At 39.9% G+C, this 17,247-nt stretch overlaps 1 protein-coding gene across 2 annotated transcripts in view; it reads left to right on the top strand.

Moving 5' to 3' along the window:
- NUP210 (nucleoporin 210) overlaps positions 1-17,247 on the top strand; it is a 61,660-nt gene that overhangs the window by 27,770 nt on the left and 16,643 nt on the right. For both annotated transcript variants that reach the window (XM_065845861.2, XM_071812997.1), the window contains exons 14-27: positions 933-1,078; positions 3,264-3,485; positions 4,771-4,944; positions 6,605-6,797; positions 7,131-7,237; positions 9,404-9,508; positions 10,026-10,127; positions 12,072-12,200; positions 12,906-13,033; positions 13,680-13,815; positions 14,100-14,162; positions 14,787-14,966; positions 16,279-16,359; positions 16,986-17,117. In XM_065845861.2, coding sequence (XP_065701933.1) covers positions 933-1,078; positions 3,264-3,485; positions 4,771-4,944; positions 6,605-6,797; positions 7,131-7,237; positions 9,404-9,508; positions 10,026-10,127; positions 12,072-12,200; positions 12,906-13,033; positions 13,680-13,815; positions 14,100-14,162; positions 14,787-14,966; positions 16,279-16,359; positions 16,986-17,117 — 1,898 coding nt within the window. The remainder of the gene's footprint in view (positions 1-932; positions 1,079-3,263; positions 3,486-4,770; positions 4,945-6,604; positions 6,798-7,130; positions 7,238-9,403; positions 9,509-10,025; positions 10,128-12,071; positions 12,201-12,905; positions 13,034-13,679; positions 13,816-14,099; positions 14,163-14,786; positions 14,967-16,278; positions 16,360-16,985; positions 17,118-17,247) is intronic.

Here is a 17,247-nt window from a genome sequence, read left to right as displayed (position 1 = left end):
ACATATATTGTGTTTTGAGGTAGCACTGGAAGTGAACACTAAGGTTAGTAACTGCATTGCCTGAATTGTCCGGTGGTATTTTCAGTTCTATAAAGACACCGTTCATTCTTTGCTCATGAGGACCTAAGACAATCAGCTGCTTAAATTTTGCCGAAGCTGTTGTTGTTAAGCCCATTGTTTTAAGAAATGCCTCTTGTCAGGTGTATTATAAAGTGTACAGGATATGCATCTTATTTTCAAAGATTGCCATTAATGTTGCTGGGATGAGTGGACACTGAGCGACGTGCTTGTTCCTGTGTCTGCTGAATTCAGTATGTTATTCAGATGTACCATTATTTTTTTCTGAGTGTCTCTTGAATGGAAGCTCTTTCCTATGCCAGGAAAACTGTCTGCATCGTAACATATGTTTGCCTAGGAGGCAGCTATTTTACACGTCAATATACAGTATGCTGTTGTACTCTTTGTTTCCAAAAAAGAAAAAATAGACCCCTCCCAAATCCTAAGATGTCCTCTAAGTAAGCAGAGAAATCTCATAAAATTACCTCCAGCTTCGAAAAGGATGTGTTATCTACAGCCCCTGTGCAGGAGAGCTTGTCTAAGCACTGTGACTTCTTTGTGCTTTGTTACGAGCCAGTTTCATTTTAGAACAGCAAGATGAAAATAGCAAGAGATAGAGTTATATTTATATTAATTTGTACCAGAATAAAGACTCATGTCCTGTTTAGGACAGTGTGAAAATGAAGTTTGTGAGACATGGATATTTCGGTAAGTGTGGGGTTTGAGATGAAAGATGGTAATGAACATTTTTACCCTTTTGGTTGAAGAACACATCTCTACTTAGTTCTGGTGGTAATGCTGCCGTCGAGAAAATCCATGTTGAACTTGCATTTATCTCCCAATATGTATTTATGTATTTTTAATTGATCTGACAGGAAGGCTTAAGCCAACTGCTGATTTTTGCAGTGGAGTCAGAGTGAAAGCTGAAACTCAAGGATACACGACGCTTGTTGTTAGTTACACCCATGGTCATGTCCACCTCAGCACCAGCATCACCATTGCTGCTTATCTACCATTAAAAGTAAGTGTTTTCACTGTTCCTAAAGCAATTCATCGCTTAAAATGACAAAGAGCAAGTTGATATTAACTAATGAGTATGTTAACACAAAAATGAGGTGCGTGGTTGATTCACAGGAAAAAAGCATTATGGACTGTTTTGAGGAATCGTGTCTAACCCTTTCTCTGTGGAGCAAATCTATAGTAGCGTTTGCCTACATGGACGTTGCAAGACAACTACAGAGGAGTGAACGGTGCGATAGTGAACTAACAGACTGTTCCAACTTCTGAAGCGGAAAGTGAATTTGATGTCCTTGCCCAATTTTCGGATTTTTGGCAAAAGAGTCACAGTTGCTGTCACCTGAAGAAATATTCAGGACAGTAACAGGAGTCAGTACTGATCCAAGCCAAGATGTTTATCTTGCTTTGCACAGCACACCTGAATTAGTACACTACTTTTCAGCAGACTCAAATAGTTTGGTTTTTGACTACCCATTTTAAGTGCTTAACAATTGGCTTAATGAGGTAGTAAAGGGGCAGGCACCATTCCATGTCCATGATGGCAAATAGAAGCAGACATAGCTGATGATTTCTGCTTTCTTAGTACGTAGTCCTGGTGTTTGCGAGAAAGCAAAGCTGGCTTGCCTACACAGCAGTGAAAATACATGCTTTTTCCCTATAAATGGGAGAAACATATTTTACTCTTGGGCATCTCACTAGAAAAAACAGGAAGAACAAACCTGAGTGCAGGGTCAATATATGGAAATATTACACAGTATATTACTCATCTTCAGTTATCCTCATCTTCAGAGATCTAACACTGAGTCTGCAAAGCTGAAGTCCAATACATTTGACCATATGGGTTTTTTTTCCCCAAAATCTGGAACAAAAATTTGTGCAAATCATACAATTTTGTGACAGTAATGATGATTTTAGTTTTAAAATATGCGTTTCCTTCAGCGACTGTAAATTGCTGAGTACCATTGTTTGAAGATGCTGAGACATCTTGAGCAGACGGTGTAAAATTTATATTATTGACAGCAATGTGAGACGCATAGTCCCTTTAATTAGGAATTTTTCATATGTATGCTGTCATTCACATTTATTAGCCAAACCCTTTGAAGTATTGTAACAGTGCTTTTCATATATAAAGTTGAATGATTTTAGGCTGTTTAACAGAGCCAATACATGGTGACAACGAGAGCAGATAAAGTAAATCTGTGCTTAGATATCCCAGTGAAGAACTTCTTTCTTTGAAGTGTAGAGCAGTGATTTCCTCATTCTCTTCCCTCCCTTCTGTAGAATGAAATGCTTATCATGCCCAAAAATGTGAGGCAGCATTTTTCTATCAGATATCTGTTTTTTAAAAAATTATAGTGAAAAAAGTGAGAGAAAGATAAACAGAAGTGGAAGGGCAGGCAGACACTTGAGACTGAACTTCACACTTTTCCAGACAGTTTTTACCTTTATATTGCAAATATAATGAGAGAGTAAATGGGAGGAAAGAGGAACATTGATGCCAACCCTTCCTATGACTTCTCTCTCTTCCTACCAAAACACACCTGTGGAAATAGTTGAATCGCCCTTTATATTGGCTGCTATTTCTTTTTTCCTAAACTCCCGAGTAATGTGGTGTTGTGGAACAGAAACCACAAATGGTTATGGGTTATTAAAATGTCAGGTTAACTTCTGTGATGATAAGCAGCACAGGCTGTCCCATTGATGCACATCTATGTAGAATTATTGTAGAGGGCTGATGTAAAACTTGTGTAGGAGAATAATTGCATTCACAGAACTGTGCTGGAGAGAGCATAGCCAAGTGAAAGGGGTTTTAAAGAGCAAAATTTGACATTATTTCATTAGTACCGTCTGCTTAAAAAATGTAGAAGGATATTCGTCTCTCTGCGCTCTGAAGAGTATATTCAGGACTTTTCTCGTGTTGTAACTCCTCATGAAAGAGATATGGTTGGAATGTAGTTAAAACTTTTCTTTGGATCTGAGGGTTCCATTGAAGATAACCTGACTGGACAGAATCCGTGTAGGTGATGCTGATTATTTTTGGTACCACTTTGCTCTTAACCATGTTTACAAACCCCTGTGTGGGAAAAACCATAGCTTAATCAGACCTTCCACTGAGAAGGACATTTTGCAAAGTACAACCAAACTGTATGTAAATAGAATCATTAATTTGTAACTGTCATTCCTTACAGGCTATTGATCCTCCGTCTGTTGCTTTAGTGACTTTGGGTTCCTCTAAAGATATGTTATTTGAAGGAGGACCTAGACCATGGGTACAAGAACCTTCCAAGTTCTTCAGGAACATCACCGCCGAGGATGCAGAAAGTGTTGCTTTGTCTTTATTTGGACCTCCTACATCTCGCAATAACATCCAACACTGGGTTAGAGCGTCTTGCAAAAGCCTGGGAGAGCAAGTAAGTGCCAGAAGGTATTTGTGTTGCCCTCTGTCAAACACAGAGCTAAGGCAGCTGAGAACAGGCTTCGGGCAGATTTATCATACCATATACCTTTTATATGAGAAGTTTTTAAAATAAGGCAGTTAAGAACTTGGGTAAGTACATAGTCTATGCTTTGTCACGCTGGTACAGGTTTTAGAGTGAGCATTTAATAACATTATGTGATAAAGTGCTTTATGATGGGTTTATTGCAGTATAAAACCAAGTCACAGAAACCGTATGTTACAGAATGTGTTAAACAGGTCCTGATAAGTGCAGCTTCAGTTTGCATAAACAGTATGATAGCAGAAGGTTGCTGCAGTAAACTGACTCTTTTGTCTGACCTCTTCCTCTTAACCAAATGACCTTCCAGTGCGATTCTGTTTATGCAAACAAGTGACAGCCATATGAATTTACTGCCCTTTAATTTGTGCAGTCTTTCTGATAGTGGCTGTAGTCACTTTCCACCTTGTCTTATTTTCACCAAGATGCAGAAATGATTTATCCTGCTTTACTCACCCTGGCAAGATTACAGAGCATTTAGCTTTGATTTAATGTTTTTCTCCTGTAATTCTGCAAGGCCTGAGCATTTTGGTGTGGCTGCCAAATTCTTTAACTGGTTTCCTCAGCGACCATTGTACAAAGCGTAGCTAGTTCTGTAAGCGCAAATTCAGAAAGGAAAACAAATTTTTGTTATTTTCTATGATTGTGCCACCCGTTGGCTGGCTGTCCTGAGTGTTGTCCGGACAGATCACGTCTGCATGGGTGGATAAGGCAGGTAACCAGCTCTACCCCAGCCTGCTGGGATAGCCTGCTCTGTGTTTACATCCATGCTCTTGTGTTGAGGGCTAAGAATGAATTTAAAAGAAAACATAAGCTGTTTTTAAACATACCGAAGTGACTAAAAATATTGTCTTTGAGCTGTTCTATTCTCACTCTGCAAAAAAAAAATGAAACAAACTTGCATGTTAGCTTATCAAGTAACAAAAGATTTGTTGTTGGACTGAAGCCTGATGGTAATAAACAGGACTCTCTAGGAAAAGTTCCCAGGAGTAGTACTTTGATAGCGGTATAGAACTGTTCTTGAAATATGGACCTCCTTTTCCATCTTCCTGTGTCTTAATGGTGCTGTAAATCCCCAAGACTCATGTTTTTGCTGGTTCATTCTGACATCAGCATGCCACTGAGATGTGTAAACTAGAGCATACCTGAGCTCAGTAGTTCTTTTCTCTCTCCTCACTTGCCTGTTTTCATAATTGTCCAGGTTATTGAATTAACAGTTGGAAACAAACCCACAATCACCAACCCTTTTCCAGCAGTGGAGCCTGCGGTTGTGAAGTTCATCTGTGCGGCCCCCTCCCGACTCACTCTGACTCCTGTTTATGGAAGTCCACAGCTTGATCTCTCCTGCCCTTTGCTGCAGCAGAACAAGCAAGTGGTAAGTCTGAGGAGTGACAAGAAAAGAGGGTGTTGGGAGAACTTAAGGATCAGTGTTTGGACATCCACGTACAAAATAATTAAGGGAGTGGAGCATCTCCCTTATGAGGAAAGGCTGAGGGAGCTGGGTCTCTTTAGCTTGGAGAAGAGGAGACTGAGGGGTGACCTCATTCATGGTGATCAATATGGAAAGGGTGAGTGTCAGGAGAATGGAGCCAGGCTCTTCTCAGTGACAACCAGTGACACGACAAGGGGTAATGGGTGCAAACTGGAACACAGGAGGTTCCACTTAAAGATGAGAAGAAACTTCTTCCTGGTGAGGGTGGCAGAGCCTGGCCCAAGCTGCCCAGGGAGGTTGTGGAGTCTCCTTCTCTGCAGACATTCAAACCCGCCTGGACACCTTCCTGTGGAACCTCATCTGGGTGTTCCTGCTCCGGCGGGGGGATTGCACTGGATGAGCTTTCCAGGTCCCTTTCAATCCCTGACATTCTGGGATTCTGTGAGAATACAGTGTGTGACTTGCTGCAAGAGCAGTGGTAACTCCAGTGCTGTGGCCATGCTGGTATCATTGTTGTCTGCTTCTGCAGAGCAGTCTGAACGGGAGTTTCCTACAGTGATCGTTTAAAAAGGTTTATAAAGGGACCTGCCGAAAGACGTGAGTATGGGTAAAAGGATTTAGATTGTGGCTGCTCACAAAAGTGTCACCAAGGAAGCCTTTTTGACTTGTCTTGAGATAAACTTTTTTATTTTAAAAGAAAGGGAGGGTGGGAAATGTTTCAAGCAACTGATTCTAAGGAAAGTACTTTTTCTCTGTACCACTCCATTCTAAGGTAACGATTCTGTTGAGTCTATAGAGACGTATTTTGCCATACGCACCTTATTACATGAGTGTGTATTTGTGTGTGTCTTATTAGTAAAGGCACAAACACTGCTGACGTGAAGATACCTATGGAAGCATATACAATAAGTATCGTTCAATGAAATCAGATGTATTCGACTTTACAAATCTGAGTCACAATAAATGGACAGTGCTAATGTGTAGATTATCAAGCATAAAGAACACTTTTTTCTATATCCTAATGAGTGCTGTCACATGTTTTCTGCTGAGCATACTGGGGGTTTTGTCGTGTTAATGTTACCAGGTAAATATAAAAGTCTGCCTGCTTTCGTAAACAGCAATGTTTATGGAGTTGATGAATCATTTTAAGTAACTTGTATGTAACAGCAAGAAGAGGAGGAGATTTCTGCGTATTGTGATTCACTTCAGCCTCCACCTGTTTTTCTGGCTGTGTTACACATCAGACTACATCAGCACACTGCTGTCACTAATGCATTTCACAAGATGAACACTACAATTTTGAGCCTTGTCTGCTGACAAATAGCAGTATTTTCCATTATTTGAATCCCAAAGCCAACATAGTTGAGCTGTGTGGCTCGATTTTTCTGTTTGTTTGTTTTAAGGTAATTCACTAACTAAAAAAGCCCCCACCTTCTCACCCTCCCAAAAAAAGCCCTTGTAGTTGAAGTACAGCTTAACGACTTTGCTCATTTTAATGAACACCACACATGTAATGAGTGTTAAAATAAATCCCATGGAACTCAGCATACATACTCAGCATACTCCTGCATCTGTTCAGTTTAAAGTATTCATTCTTTTTCAGGTTCCCGTTTCAAATTATCGCAATCCAGTACTGGATTTGGCTGCATATGACCAGCAAGGCAGTAAATTTGATAACTTCAGTTCTCTTAGTCTTATCTGGGAATCAACAAAAATGTCCTTGGCTAATATAGAGCCTGACATGCCAATGAAGCTGACGCTGAAAGAAGATGGAAGTGGTCAAAAGAAAATGCACGGTACGGATTAGTTTAAGTGAGCATTTCATTATTTGAAGAAGGTCAGGATTAAATCTATTTGGTAATGTATGAGCTTGATTAAAGAAATGTCTGTAACCTGCAGTCATATTTCAGTTTATCCTCAACATGCACTTGAAGTGTGCACAATTTAAAACAAAAAAAAAACCCAAACAAAAAGCCAAACAAAAACAAAACCCAAATCCAATGCCTGGAACCTGTCTTGAGAGAGAAAATTCTTGTCTGTTTAGAAAGATAATAGAAGGGATTAACAGTGTATATCTCATCCTTTTTTTCCCTATAATCAGATTTATTTGACTTTTTGTGTGATTCTAGGCTTACAAACTGTTGTAGTTTATCGTGAGTCTGGAACAACTGCCATCTCTGCAACCGCAACAGGATACCAGCAATCCCACCTCAAGGCAGCTAAAATAAAAATACCGGTACACAGAACTCTGGGTTTTTTTGTTGCTGTTTCCTATGATGCTTAATGTATAGTGTTCCTATGTATTTATTTCCTCGATGCATATTCATGTCAAAATAACACAGCTCTGTAGCTGATTCTGAAGGCAGATTCATACCCCAAAGTTTTCATAATGTTCATGGCTTTTCCTGCTTTCCTCTGCAGTACGTGCTCCTTTCCATATAAAATACATCTAATTCGTTTTTATTTTCTTTAAAGCATCTGGGCAAGGGGGATTACCAAGAATTGTTTCAGTTGGTTTTGTTTAGATTTAGGTTTTTTTAATGAATTGGTGAATCTCTGCTGCTTGTCCTTCACTAAAGCAACCATGTGCTCAGCACAGCTGTCACTGGGGAAAGCAAATGTGTTCTTTCCACTGCCAAACTGGGTAAAATGGTTCTGCATGAGCAGAGCAAGAGCTGGCTGATATCCTTGTGTGGTCCATAGGTAAAAGCTGGACTCTGGCTAATACAGTTTGGCTTTCTTTTTTCCTTTGGTCTCACGTTGATCTTACAGAAGGGAGAGGCTACTCACTTGTCCAGTGCCAGCCCTAAGCCTTGGCTCTAATTTTACAAGTCATTAACCACCCCCTGAAATAATTTAGTTTGTAGATACTCAACATAGGGAAGAACAGCAGCAAAAAGCAGTGATGATGGACAAAGGTGGCAGGTGTAAACAGATGGCAATTTACTGTTTGTATCACTTTTTTTAACTGAATATAAAGGCAAGTTTTAGTCTATGGAACAATCTGACACGCATACTTACTACCTCTTAACATACCCTGCTTTACTACACTGGAATTCTGTTTAATTTTGTTAAGCAAGACTTAAGTGTGTTTTGACTGTATGAAGTTCTGAATCATGTACCGTGAAAAAAGAGTTGAGACAAAGAGCAAAATGTGGAGCTAATGGTTACACTATTTATAATTCAAAACAGGTAACAGATGAGCACTAGTAATGTGAAATTCTTGTGATTTCTGTCAGTATGTCCAAGGTTTGGTATCTGGGTGGTATATTTAACGTATTGCCATTTGTCTCTTGTCTTTTCAGTCTGCTCTTGTTGGGAGGCGTGGTGTAGATGCATTTCTGCTGTAGAGTTTGACCATAATTCTGTCAAAATGACTAGATTAGAGGCAGTTACCTTGCCACCTAAGATATTTGGTTCTGTATCTTTTTTTCTCTTAAGAAAATTGAGTTGTAATAAGAACACTTGATTTTCTGCAGTCATTTTATAATTCACTGTGCTCTGCTTTATTAAACCGATATTCAATATTCTTTCTTACGTTTAGAGATCATTAGAGAAGTGAATTCTCTCAACTTTGCCTCGAGTTCAGAGCAAGTTTATTGTATTTTGGTGTGGGATTCCTACCTGTGAAATGGCACTGGAGGTCTCAAGTTCTAGTGTCTGTATTTTGTTTTTGGGAGGAATCTTTGATAGTTGAAGAATAATAGTAGGTTCCACTTCTGCTACAGTTCCATAGGCTCTTGTGTTCTTTCTTTAAATTAGGTTATCTGTCTGCTTTTTTGAAATACATTAGAAATGGGTTGCTATATTCCACTTTCAAACCCGTCAGTACTTCTACTTCTTTCTTATAGACAAAAATGCAAATAAAAATCTAATAGAGGGCATAGTAAGGTGTCTAGATCATTGTTCCATGTTTAGGTGGAGCATTCTATTATGTCATTAGGGAAAGACAACATCCTTTCTACATCAAGGAAATAATTCTACTAATTGGGTGAAATGCATACATAATACTAACTTCCTCTAAAAAACGTTTTCCCTTTCTAAGCTAATGTAATTATGAGTGAAAGATTAAACTTGTGTCTGGCTCAGGGTTTATGTATTTACATTGAAGGAATAATTTCTTTTGGTGACCTGCCAGGAAGAATTCTAAAAAGATGAGCTTAAAGTAGGAGACAACATTCTGTCTCTAAGCTTTAGCAGGTTGTATGAGCTTCTAACATGCCTCTCCTGTCTGTTTACGTCAGGCTTGGTTAATTGACCCTTCTGCATCGTTAATGTGGGGGCCGTTGTTCTTGGTCCGGGTGGGAGATGCAGGACGCAGGAGCATCCTGCAAATACCACAGATTCGCGCTGTTCTCTGGCTCTTAGAGTTTGTTGTAACAGCTGGAATGGTTTCTTGCAGTACGAACCTCTTCTGCCAGTGTCTGCCGCTATTGAACTGATCCTAGTGGAAGATGTCAAAGTGAACCCTACTGACATCTCCATTTACAATCACCCTGATGTCCAGGTGAGGAATTGTTCTGCTGCTTTCTAACTGCAGGGAGGAAAACATCGAAAATCATATGATCACAGAATCGACTGGGTTGGAAAAGACCTCAGAGATCATCAAGTCCAACCCTTGGTCCAACTCCAGTCCATTTACTGGATCATGGCACTAAGTGCCATGTCCAATCTCAGTTGAAAAACCTCCAGGGACAGTGAGTCCAGCACCTCCCTGGGCAGCCATTCCAGTGCCTGACCACTCTCTCTGGAAAGAATTTCTTTCTAATATCCAGCCTAAATTTCCCCTGGCAGAGTTGAAGCCCATGCCCCCTTCTCCTATTGCTGACTGCCTGGGAGAAGAGACCAATCCCCACTTGGCTAGAACTTCCCTTCAGGTAGTTCTAGAGAGTGCTGAGCTCACCTCTAAGCCTCCTCTTCTCCAGACTAAACAACCCCTGGTCCCTCATGTGTGTAAGGATACTGGCTTTAGCAGTATGTTAGAAAGGCACAGTCTACATTTGGATGCTCTTCTGGTTTTGCAGGCAGAACTTTTCATCAAAGAGGGTTCTGGATATTTTTTCATTAACACCAGCGTTGCCAATGTTGTAAGAGTCGTTCATGAGGAAGCTCAAGGTATCGCTTTGGTGAGTGAAGTTTTTTGCTGATTTATGTCTTCTTCGTGTTCTACCATTCTGCAGTTTCATCACAATTGGTTGTTTTCCAGTCCATGTGGACAGAGGCAATAACTGCCCCTTGGGCACGTTTGCCTGTCTCAGTCAGGGCGTCTTTGCTCTAGCAATGTCAGCTGTAGTTTCAGGTATAGGAAATTGTTTCCCTGCAGTCGTGCTGCACACATATACTCTGTAAAGCCAGTACTAAGTCATTCTTTTCCAGTTATAGTTTTTCAGTAAATTGTTCCTGATTTCATAAGCACAAAATGAAAAATATTGTGACAGAATTATTCAGAAGTGCTATACGAAAGATTAATTGGTTTCTAGAATAATATTGGAATATTTGTTGTAGGTAAGTACTTCTGAAACCTTCGAATTCTCCCAGTGCTATTTCAGGATATTTTGCTATCACAGTATTCCATCCTGATTTTGTGAATAAATACCTATTAAAGAGCTGATTTCTGATCTCCATATGAAGGTTTTAATGTGCTTTTCCACTAGAAGATGCAAGTAAACTACAGTTATCCTTGATTTCATCCAGACCCAGGATAGAAGATACATTCTGCAATGAGTAACAATAAAGCTATTTGCGCTGTAGCTTTCATTAGACAAGAATTGGAAGTGACACAAGTTGTTTTAAACAGCAGCCTTCGCAAATTTATAATTTACACATTTATCTTGTAATAAATAACGTTGTTAAAGCTGTGAAATCAGGATGATAAAGGTGGAATTTTTAAAGTTGTTGAGAATATGCAAAGTGTCGGTGAAACATTTTGGTTGTCTCTGAGAGCCTAAGGTGTGAGTATTTTTCCAACCGAGTCAGCTGGGCACAGAGGTGCAGAAAAATGGAGGAGATGAACTTATTTTTGTACGTTGTACACTCTTTCAAGTCTTAATAGTTTTTCAGTCAGATCTCCCTTGTGGGTTTAGCGGTACTTAAACTGCTGTACACAAGATAACTTCAGAATAGAGCAATGAACTGAAGTAGTGGAAGAGTGCCAGCAGGGTAGACTTTGTGAAGTACAAAAAGAGATTTATTTTAACTACTTGCCATGTTAAAAGGAGAGAAAACTCCACTTCTTAACACATTTTAAACCATTTTGGAAAAAAAAAAACCCACATTTTAAAAGTTTGTTAGCCCTGCATGCTATCTTAGAGTTAAATCCTGTTAAAACCCAGTATCACCTATGGGTTTTTCTTCCCATGGGAGCCAGCAGAATGCTCTGCAGGTGTCAATGGAGCCAAATTGGTACGGGATGGTTTGTGGTAAACTGTTCTGAGAAACTCAGGTTCTCTAGAGCAGAGGCTTTCTCTTCATTGTTTGAGTCTCACTGTCTTCTGAGAAGTGTAATGTGTTTGTTCTTTGTATGAAAAGAAAAAAAAACCCTAATTATAGTTGTATCAAAGAAATACCTGATTTGTCAATCCTCGTCTTACTTGAGAAGGCGTACCACCAGATTTTGGCTATTCATTCAGATTAAAAGCAATTAACTGTAAAGTAAGAATCTGGTAGGAAGCAATACCAATGCTTTATAAACATAGTCTCTGTCCTTGATTTCTTTTTTTTCCTTATCATTTTGTTTTTCACTCCCCTAAGAAAAGTTTAATTGCTCTGAATGACTTGTGGATTTTTTGCCCTTGTGTTGGCAGAAGGAGAATACCAGGATGCCAGACTACTTCTAGATTAAGACACATTAATTCAATTGCTGTTTATTTGCCCTAGCTCAATAGTATGATACTTTCAACACACATTTTACAGCTTTACTTTTGCTTTGGTGGAAGAACTGTCTGCGTCTAAGGTTTGGAGACTTCTGCACTTGACTGCATCTGCCCTGGAAGTGCTATAAATTGTATCCTAGGAGTAATAGGCAAATGAAAATAAAGGTTCTGTAATAGAATTTTCTTTTGGCATTGCAGGTGCATCCTCTGCTTCCAGGATCAGTGACTGTAATGATTCATGACTTGTGTTTGGCTTTCCCCGCGCCAGCCAAAGCTGACATTTATGTATCTAATATACAAGAACTGTGCGTCCGAGTTGTTGACAAGGTCAGTGGCTTTGAAACCAGCATTATGAGCTGATCCAGATTGCCCCGAGTCCTTGTGCTGATCACCAACATCTAGATGAGACATGGTCACTGTGATACGATGCAGTGGTTGGGGCTCTACTGCAGCTCTGTGACCTTAGAGAAATAGTTTGATCTCCCTGTGTTTCTGTTTCTCCCTCCCAAATTTGTCCTTTTAGGTTATAAACCTTTCAGACTATCAAGTGTCTCTTGCTTCACGTTCTGTGTGGTAGCAATCTCAACTTTTGCATCTACACAGCAATGTTAATTCATAATTTATATGAACATGCTAATTTACATTTCCCATAGTTTAAAGTGCAGGAGAGCAATTCTTTTAGGAGTAGGTTTTGCCCCAAGGTCATTTTCCATATGTCATGTTTTAAAAATGAACAAAAAAAGGTCCAACTCCTTTCACTTGACAGCTTGGGTGCGTCTTATACAAAATAAGTGTTGATATTTCTGGATGTTTTAATTATGCCCTTGCCAGCTGAAAGACTTGAATTCACTTATTTAATTTGACACTAACCGTAGCTGGCAGGGATTACTCTTTAAAAGCAGTGCTAATCTAACCTTGGGGGTTTATCTCTAATGTCCTACTAAGAGTGCAATACAAAACAAAATAAAAACATTTATGCTAATAAATAAGAATAGTTGAAATGAAAAATGACTGGATGTGACTCTGTTTCAGGTGGAGATTGGAAAAACAGTTAAAGCTCATGTCAGAGTTCTGGATGACTCTAAGAAGCCTTTTCTGGCAAAATACTTTTCTGTCATGGATCTAAAACTAAGGGCAGCATCTCAAATTGTTTCACTTGTGTAAGTGAATGTTTTTTTTATTAATCTGCAAATATGCTTGTCGGCAGAATAAGCAAAAAATGAGTAGAAGTGTTGGCTTGGAGCCATGGTAGTATACAATTGAGTTTTTATTGATTTTATTTTTGTAAAGTTTTAATTGCTTATTACATGGTAAAAAAAAAATGCTATTTGTCAGGAAAATCTCCTAAGCTAACAGTCTAAATCTCGTTGACTGAGACTGCATTAATACGCTATAACATTTCATGGAGCTTTGCGCATCTTGGAAGCAGCGACTTGGCAAATAACATCAGGTGAAGAACTCTGTGAAGACAGATCTGATGTTAGCAAAGTGCTGGCTTGGCTGGGATAGAGTGAAGTTAAACCATGACACAAACTCTTATCTGTCGCTTCACCTTTTAGAAACAGACTAAATCATCCTGTTGCCTTGAAGCTCCTTATTTTCCAAGCTCTAAACACAGTGATTAAAATGACAGAAGAAAGTTTTTTTGACTGTTGAATTTTGAAATGTAGAAATGTGATGGTTACCTTAATTTGCCCAAGGCATAGTCATTTAGTCATCCTGCTGCACACTAAATAAGTCCCTTGTGTTTGTTATTCCTGTAATTTATTCAATGAACTTCTCTATTTTAATGTTTTTTTGCTACAGGCCCCTCAGTGAAGCTGTCGATGACCACACTGCTGCTTTTCTGGTGCACGGGATGGCCATCGGTCAGACCAGTCTTATGGCAACTGTTGCTGACAAAAGAGGACAAAGAATCAACTCCGCTCCACAACAAATTGAAGTAAATAATGTCGTATAAAATATATGCGTAAACAAGATCTATGTTATTTTAGAACAGTATGTTATAGTTAATTTATAGTGTAGTAATTAATATGCCAGAAAAAGTAAACAGATCCTTCTCTCCAGAAGTTACCCAAATCTACTTCATTTGAGATATCAGTGTTTTTTAACTGCAAGTGATGGGTTAAGTTTCTGCATGCTCAATTTACTGTAATTAAGCAAGTGAAGACCCAGTTTATCTGATTGAAATAGCGTGAACACAAGTATTCGTATTTCTATTTTTAGGTCTTTCCCCCATTTAGACTACTGCCGAGAAAAGTGACCCTAATTATCGGGGCCATGATTCAGGTAAAGGCATCTTCTTCTGTCTTTTCTCTCTTTTGTAATTTCTATTTTAAAATAAATGTTTAAAACTTATTTTTCAGAAGATATTCAACTTGGCAATTTAGCTACGTTCACATTGAATACTCCTCCCAACAAAAACAGTTTCATTCGTGAGCCACCCTCCATTTTATTGTATTGCTGGATCCAAGGTTTTGTATTTATTTGTGTTAAGGTGGTATCAGCTTTCCAGTGTTAAATACCAGCATTAACGATCTGTCACCTCCCTGCCATTAAGCGTAGTGGGCAGTTCTGCCGACTGAACCACAGAGTGGAGCTGGACTGTGTGTGGTGAAGGGAACGTGAGGGAACTTGTTCTGAAACTTTCTGGACAGGCTGGAGATGAGCCCGTCACATTCTGCACAGCACATAGTCCACCTCTGTGCTTAGCTCACCTGTTTCCCAGTCTGACATCGTGGAAGGACCAGTGTGCAGGAGAAATAAGCCCTGAGGTGCCCTGGAAGGTTCAAACAACTTTTTCTTACTGAAGACATTATGGTGCTGAGCAGGGAAGGGGTGTGCCTTGTCATGTTGACCGGAACAAAGATCTGGCGGATTAATTTTGGTTGTTTTGTTTGCTCTTAATTATAGATCACTTCAGAAGGAGGCCCTCAACCTCAATCCAACATCATTTTCTCCATCAGCGATGAGAAGATTGCATCAGTGAACAGCACTGGCCTTGTCACAGGAGTGGTGATTGGGAACGGGACGGTAACAGGAGTGGTGCAAGCTGTCGATGCAGAGACAGGGAAGCTTGTCGTGGTGTCTCAGGTAGTATTTTCTGATACTGTTTGTGGCTGAAAGAGACTCTCTTTAGCTCGTGGGTTTGGCTCTAAAGGGACAAATAGTCTTTTTGCGTTAGTACTGTTATCTTGTTGTACTTGATTCTTGGTTTCCTTCAGGAGATGAAAAATCAGGGTTTCTTACTCCCTGGCCTGTGAACTTACACATTTGCTGATGCAGGTGATGCTGTCAACAGACAGCTAAATCTTGCTGTACCTTAAAACAAAGATCTACTGATAACCCAGGGAGACTCTGTTAACAGTCTGGGATCTTCAGAATTGATCAGTAAATCTAGAAAAGCCTGTCTAAATAAGCCTCTCTAAAACAGCAGAAGGTTGTCCTAGCCTGCATTACCTTACAGTTCAGTAGCATCTTATGGCAGCAGAAGTCAGAAGGTAAATGTTGAGTAAGAAACACATTGTCTCTGAAGCTCTAGGCAGGCTGTACAGAAAGCTCTCATTCCGTGCTGTGATCTGAATCCATCTGCAAAGTTCAGGTGATGAATCCCTGACGTTCCATCAGAATCTCTGTCTTGGGCCAAATCGTAGGGCTCTTCATGGGAGGTCAAGAGAGGTGCTGCACACCACGAAGCTCTTCTGCTTGAAAGATGGCACCACAGGCCAAGAGGAGACAAAGGAATGTTTTTTTTTTTTAAATTAAAAATATCTAGATGTGTGTATCTCTGAACTTTGTAAAGCGGGAGCAGCAGCCTGCCCTGGTGCTGTGGCAGGAAGCAGAATGAACTTGAAAGCTCAGTCTTGGACACTCAGACCAGTGAGGTCCAGGTCTGACCTTTCCTTTGCAGTATAAAGTAGGAATAAAATCTGTCAGGAATGTCAGGATGTGTGAAGAAGGGTCATCAGAGTATCACATCATCCTTTTATTCTTGATTGTCCCCTTTGCTGCTTACCATTCTCACTTCCTTCTAATCCTCTCAGTGTGTTCCTTTGCCTACTGGGATTATTCATCCTTCTTCTCCCAGAGACCCCATGATCTTGTCCTTTGCTGTCACCTCTCAGCTCTGTCATTTGACTCATCAGTAATTTTGAGTAGAGCTTTTTTTTTTCCTTTTAAATTTCGGTGACATTTTTTAAATGCCTGTCAATTTTCAAAGTTAATGCTTTTGTAGTTTTTTACAGTCCTACTGAGTTATGTCCATCTATATCTTCTGTGATCAGTAACACACAAATCACGTGGCAATAGTGATTAAATAATGGCAAAATGGTGAATAGATCCTGAAAGTGACACCTAGTTCAGACATGAAAAATGCTTGCAATGTTGTCTTCTTCCTCCTGTTCAGGACAAAGTGGAACTTGAAGTCGTACAGCTGACAGCTGTTAGAATCCGTGCACCAATTACACGGATGAAAACTGGTACACAGGTTAGTTGATTTGTGATTAGCTTTTATTGCCTTAAAACGTTGACCTGCAAGCTGTGACCATTCTGATAATGCCGCCCAGCTCAGAGCGGTTCCTGCTCTGGGGCTGCCACCGCTGCTGCTGGAATGCTGTGCTGTCAGTGGGGAAGCTCCAGAGCTGGACATACTCAAAGAGAAATCAGGACACGTTTCCCTTGTACACCAGAGTGATTTTTAGAAATTCAGGTCCTGTTATGTTGTCTTAATTTGGAGAGCTGGAAGGGGAAGGTTGATGACCAGAGCAGAGCTAATTGGGGAGATCATCTCGACAAAAATGCAGAAAATGTAAGAGCATGTGATTTGATGCTGCAAATGGGACAAATGAATTACCAAATTAATCTTTCTGCTGAAAAACTGGCACTTGTTTTTTGTAGAGCATGTAGCAAATGAGAATAAATCAAAACTTGCTTCCTACAAGGTGGTGGTGGTTTGAGTCTTCTACGTGATGTATCTCCGCAACAGCTGAATTATTTTCTTCATAAGAAATACCAGCTCTTGATCGATGAATTTTAAGTTTAATTCTGTTTGCTCTGTGCAGGTTTGGCCAGCATCCTAGAATTACCTAAGAAAGTTGGTTTCTCTGTTTCTAGATGCCAGTTTATGTAATGGGCATCACCAGTAGCCAGACTCCTTTCTCATTTGGCAACGCAGTGCCGGGGTTAACGTTCCACTGGTCTGTCACAAAGAGGGACACTCTGGATGTCAAGACGAGACACAGTGAGGTAAATTGTGAGTGTGTGTTTGTGTACTTGCTTGCACGTGTATGTTGGGGAAAAGGAAACTGTCCCGTAACGGGAACTGAGAAAATATTATTCCTTCCATTTACCCAAAATCAAAGAGCGACTGTCAGTG

The sequence above is a fragment of the Patagioenas fasciata genome, chromosome 10, assembly GCF_037038585.1.
Source record: "Patagioenas fasciata isolate bPatFas1 chromosome 10, bPatFas1.hap1, whole genome shotgun sequence".
NCBI classification, from domain to species: domain Eukaryota; kingdom Metazoa; phylum Chordata; class Aves; order Columbiformes; family Columbidae; genus Patagioenas; species Patagioenas fasciata.
The sequence above is the reverse complement of the archived record's forward strand: the minus strand, read 5'-3'. Positions and strand labels throughout refer to the sequence as shown.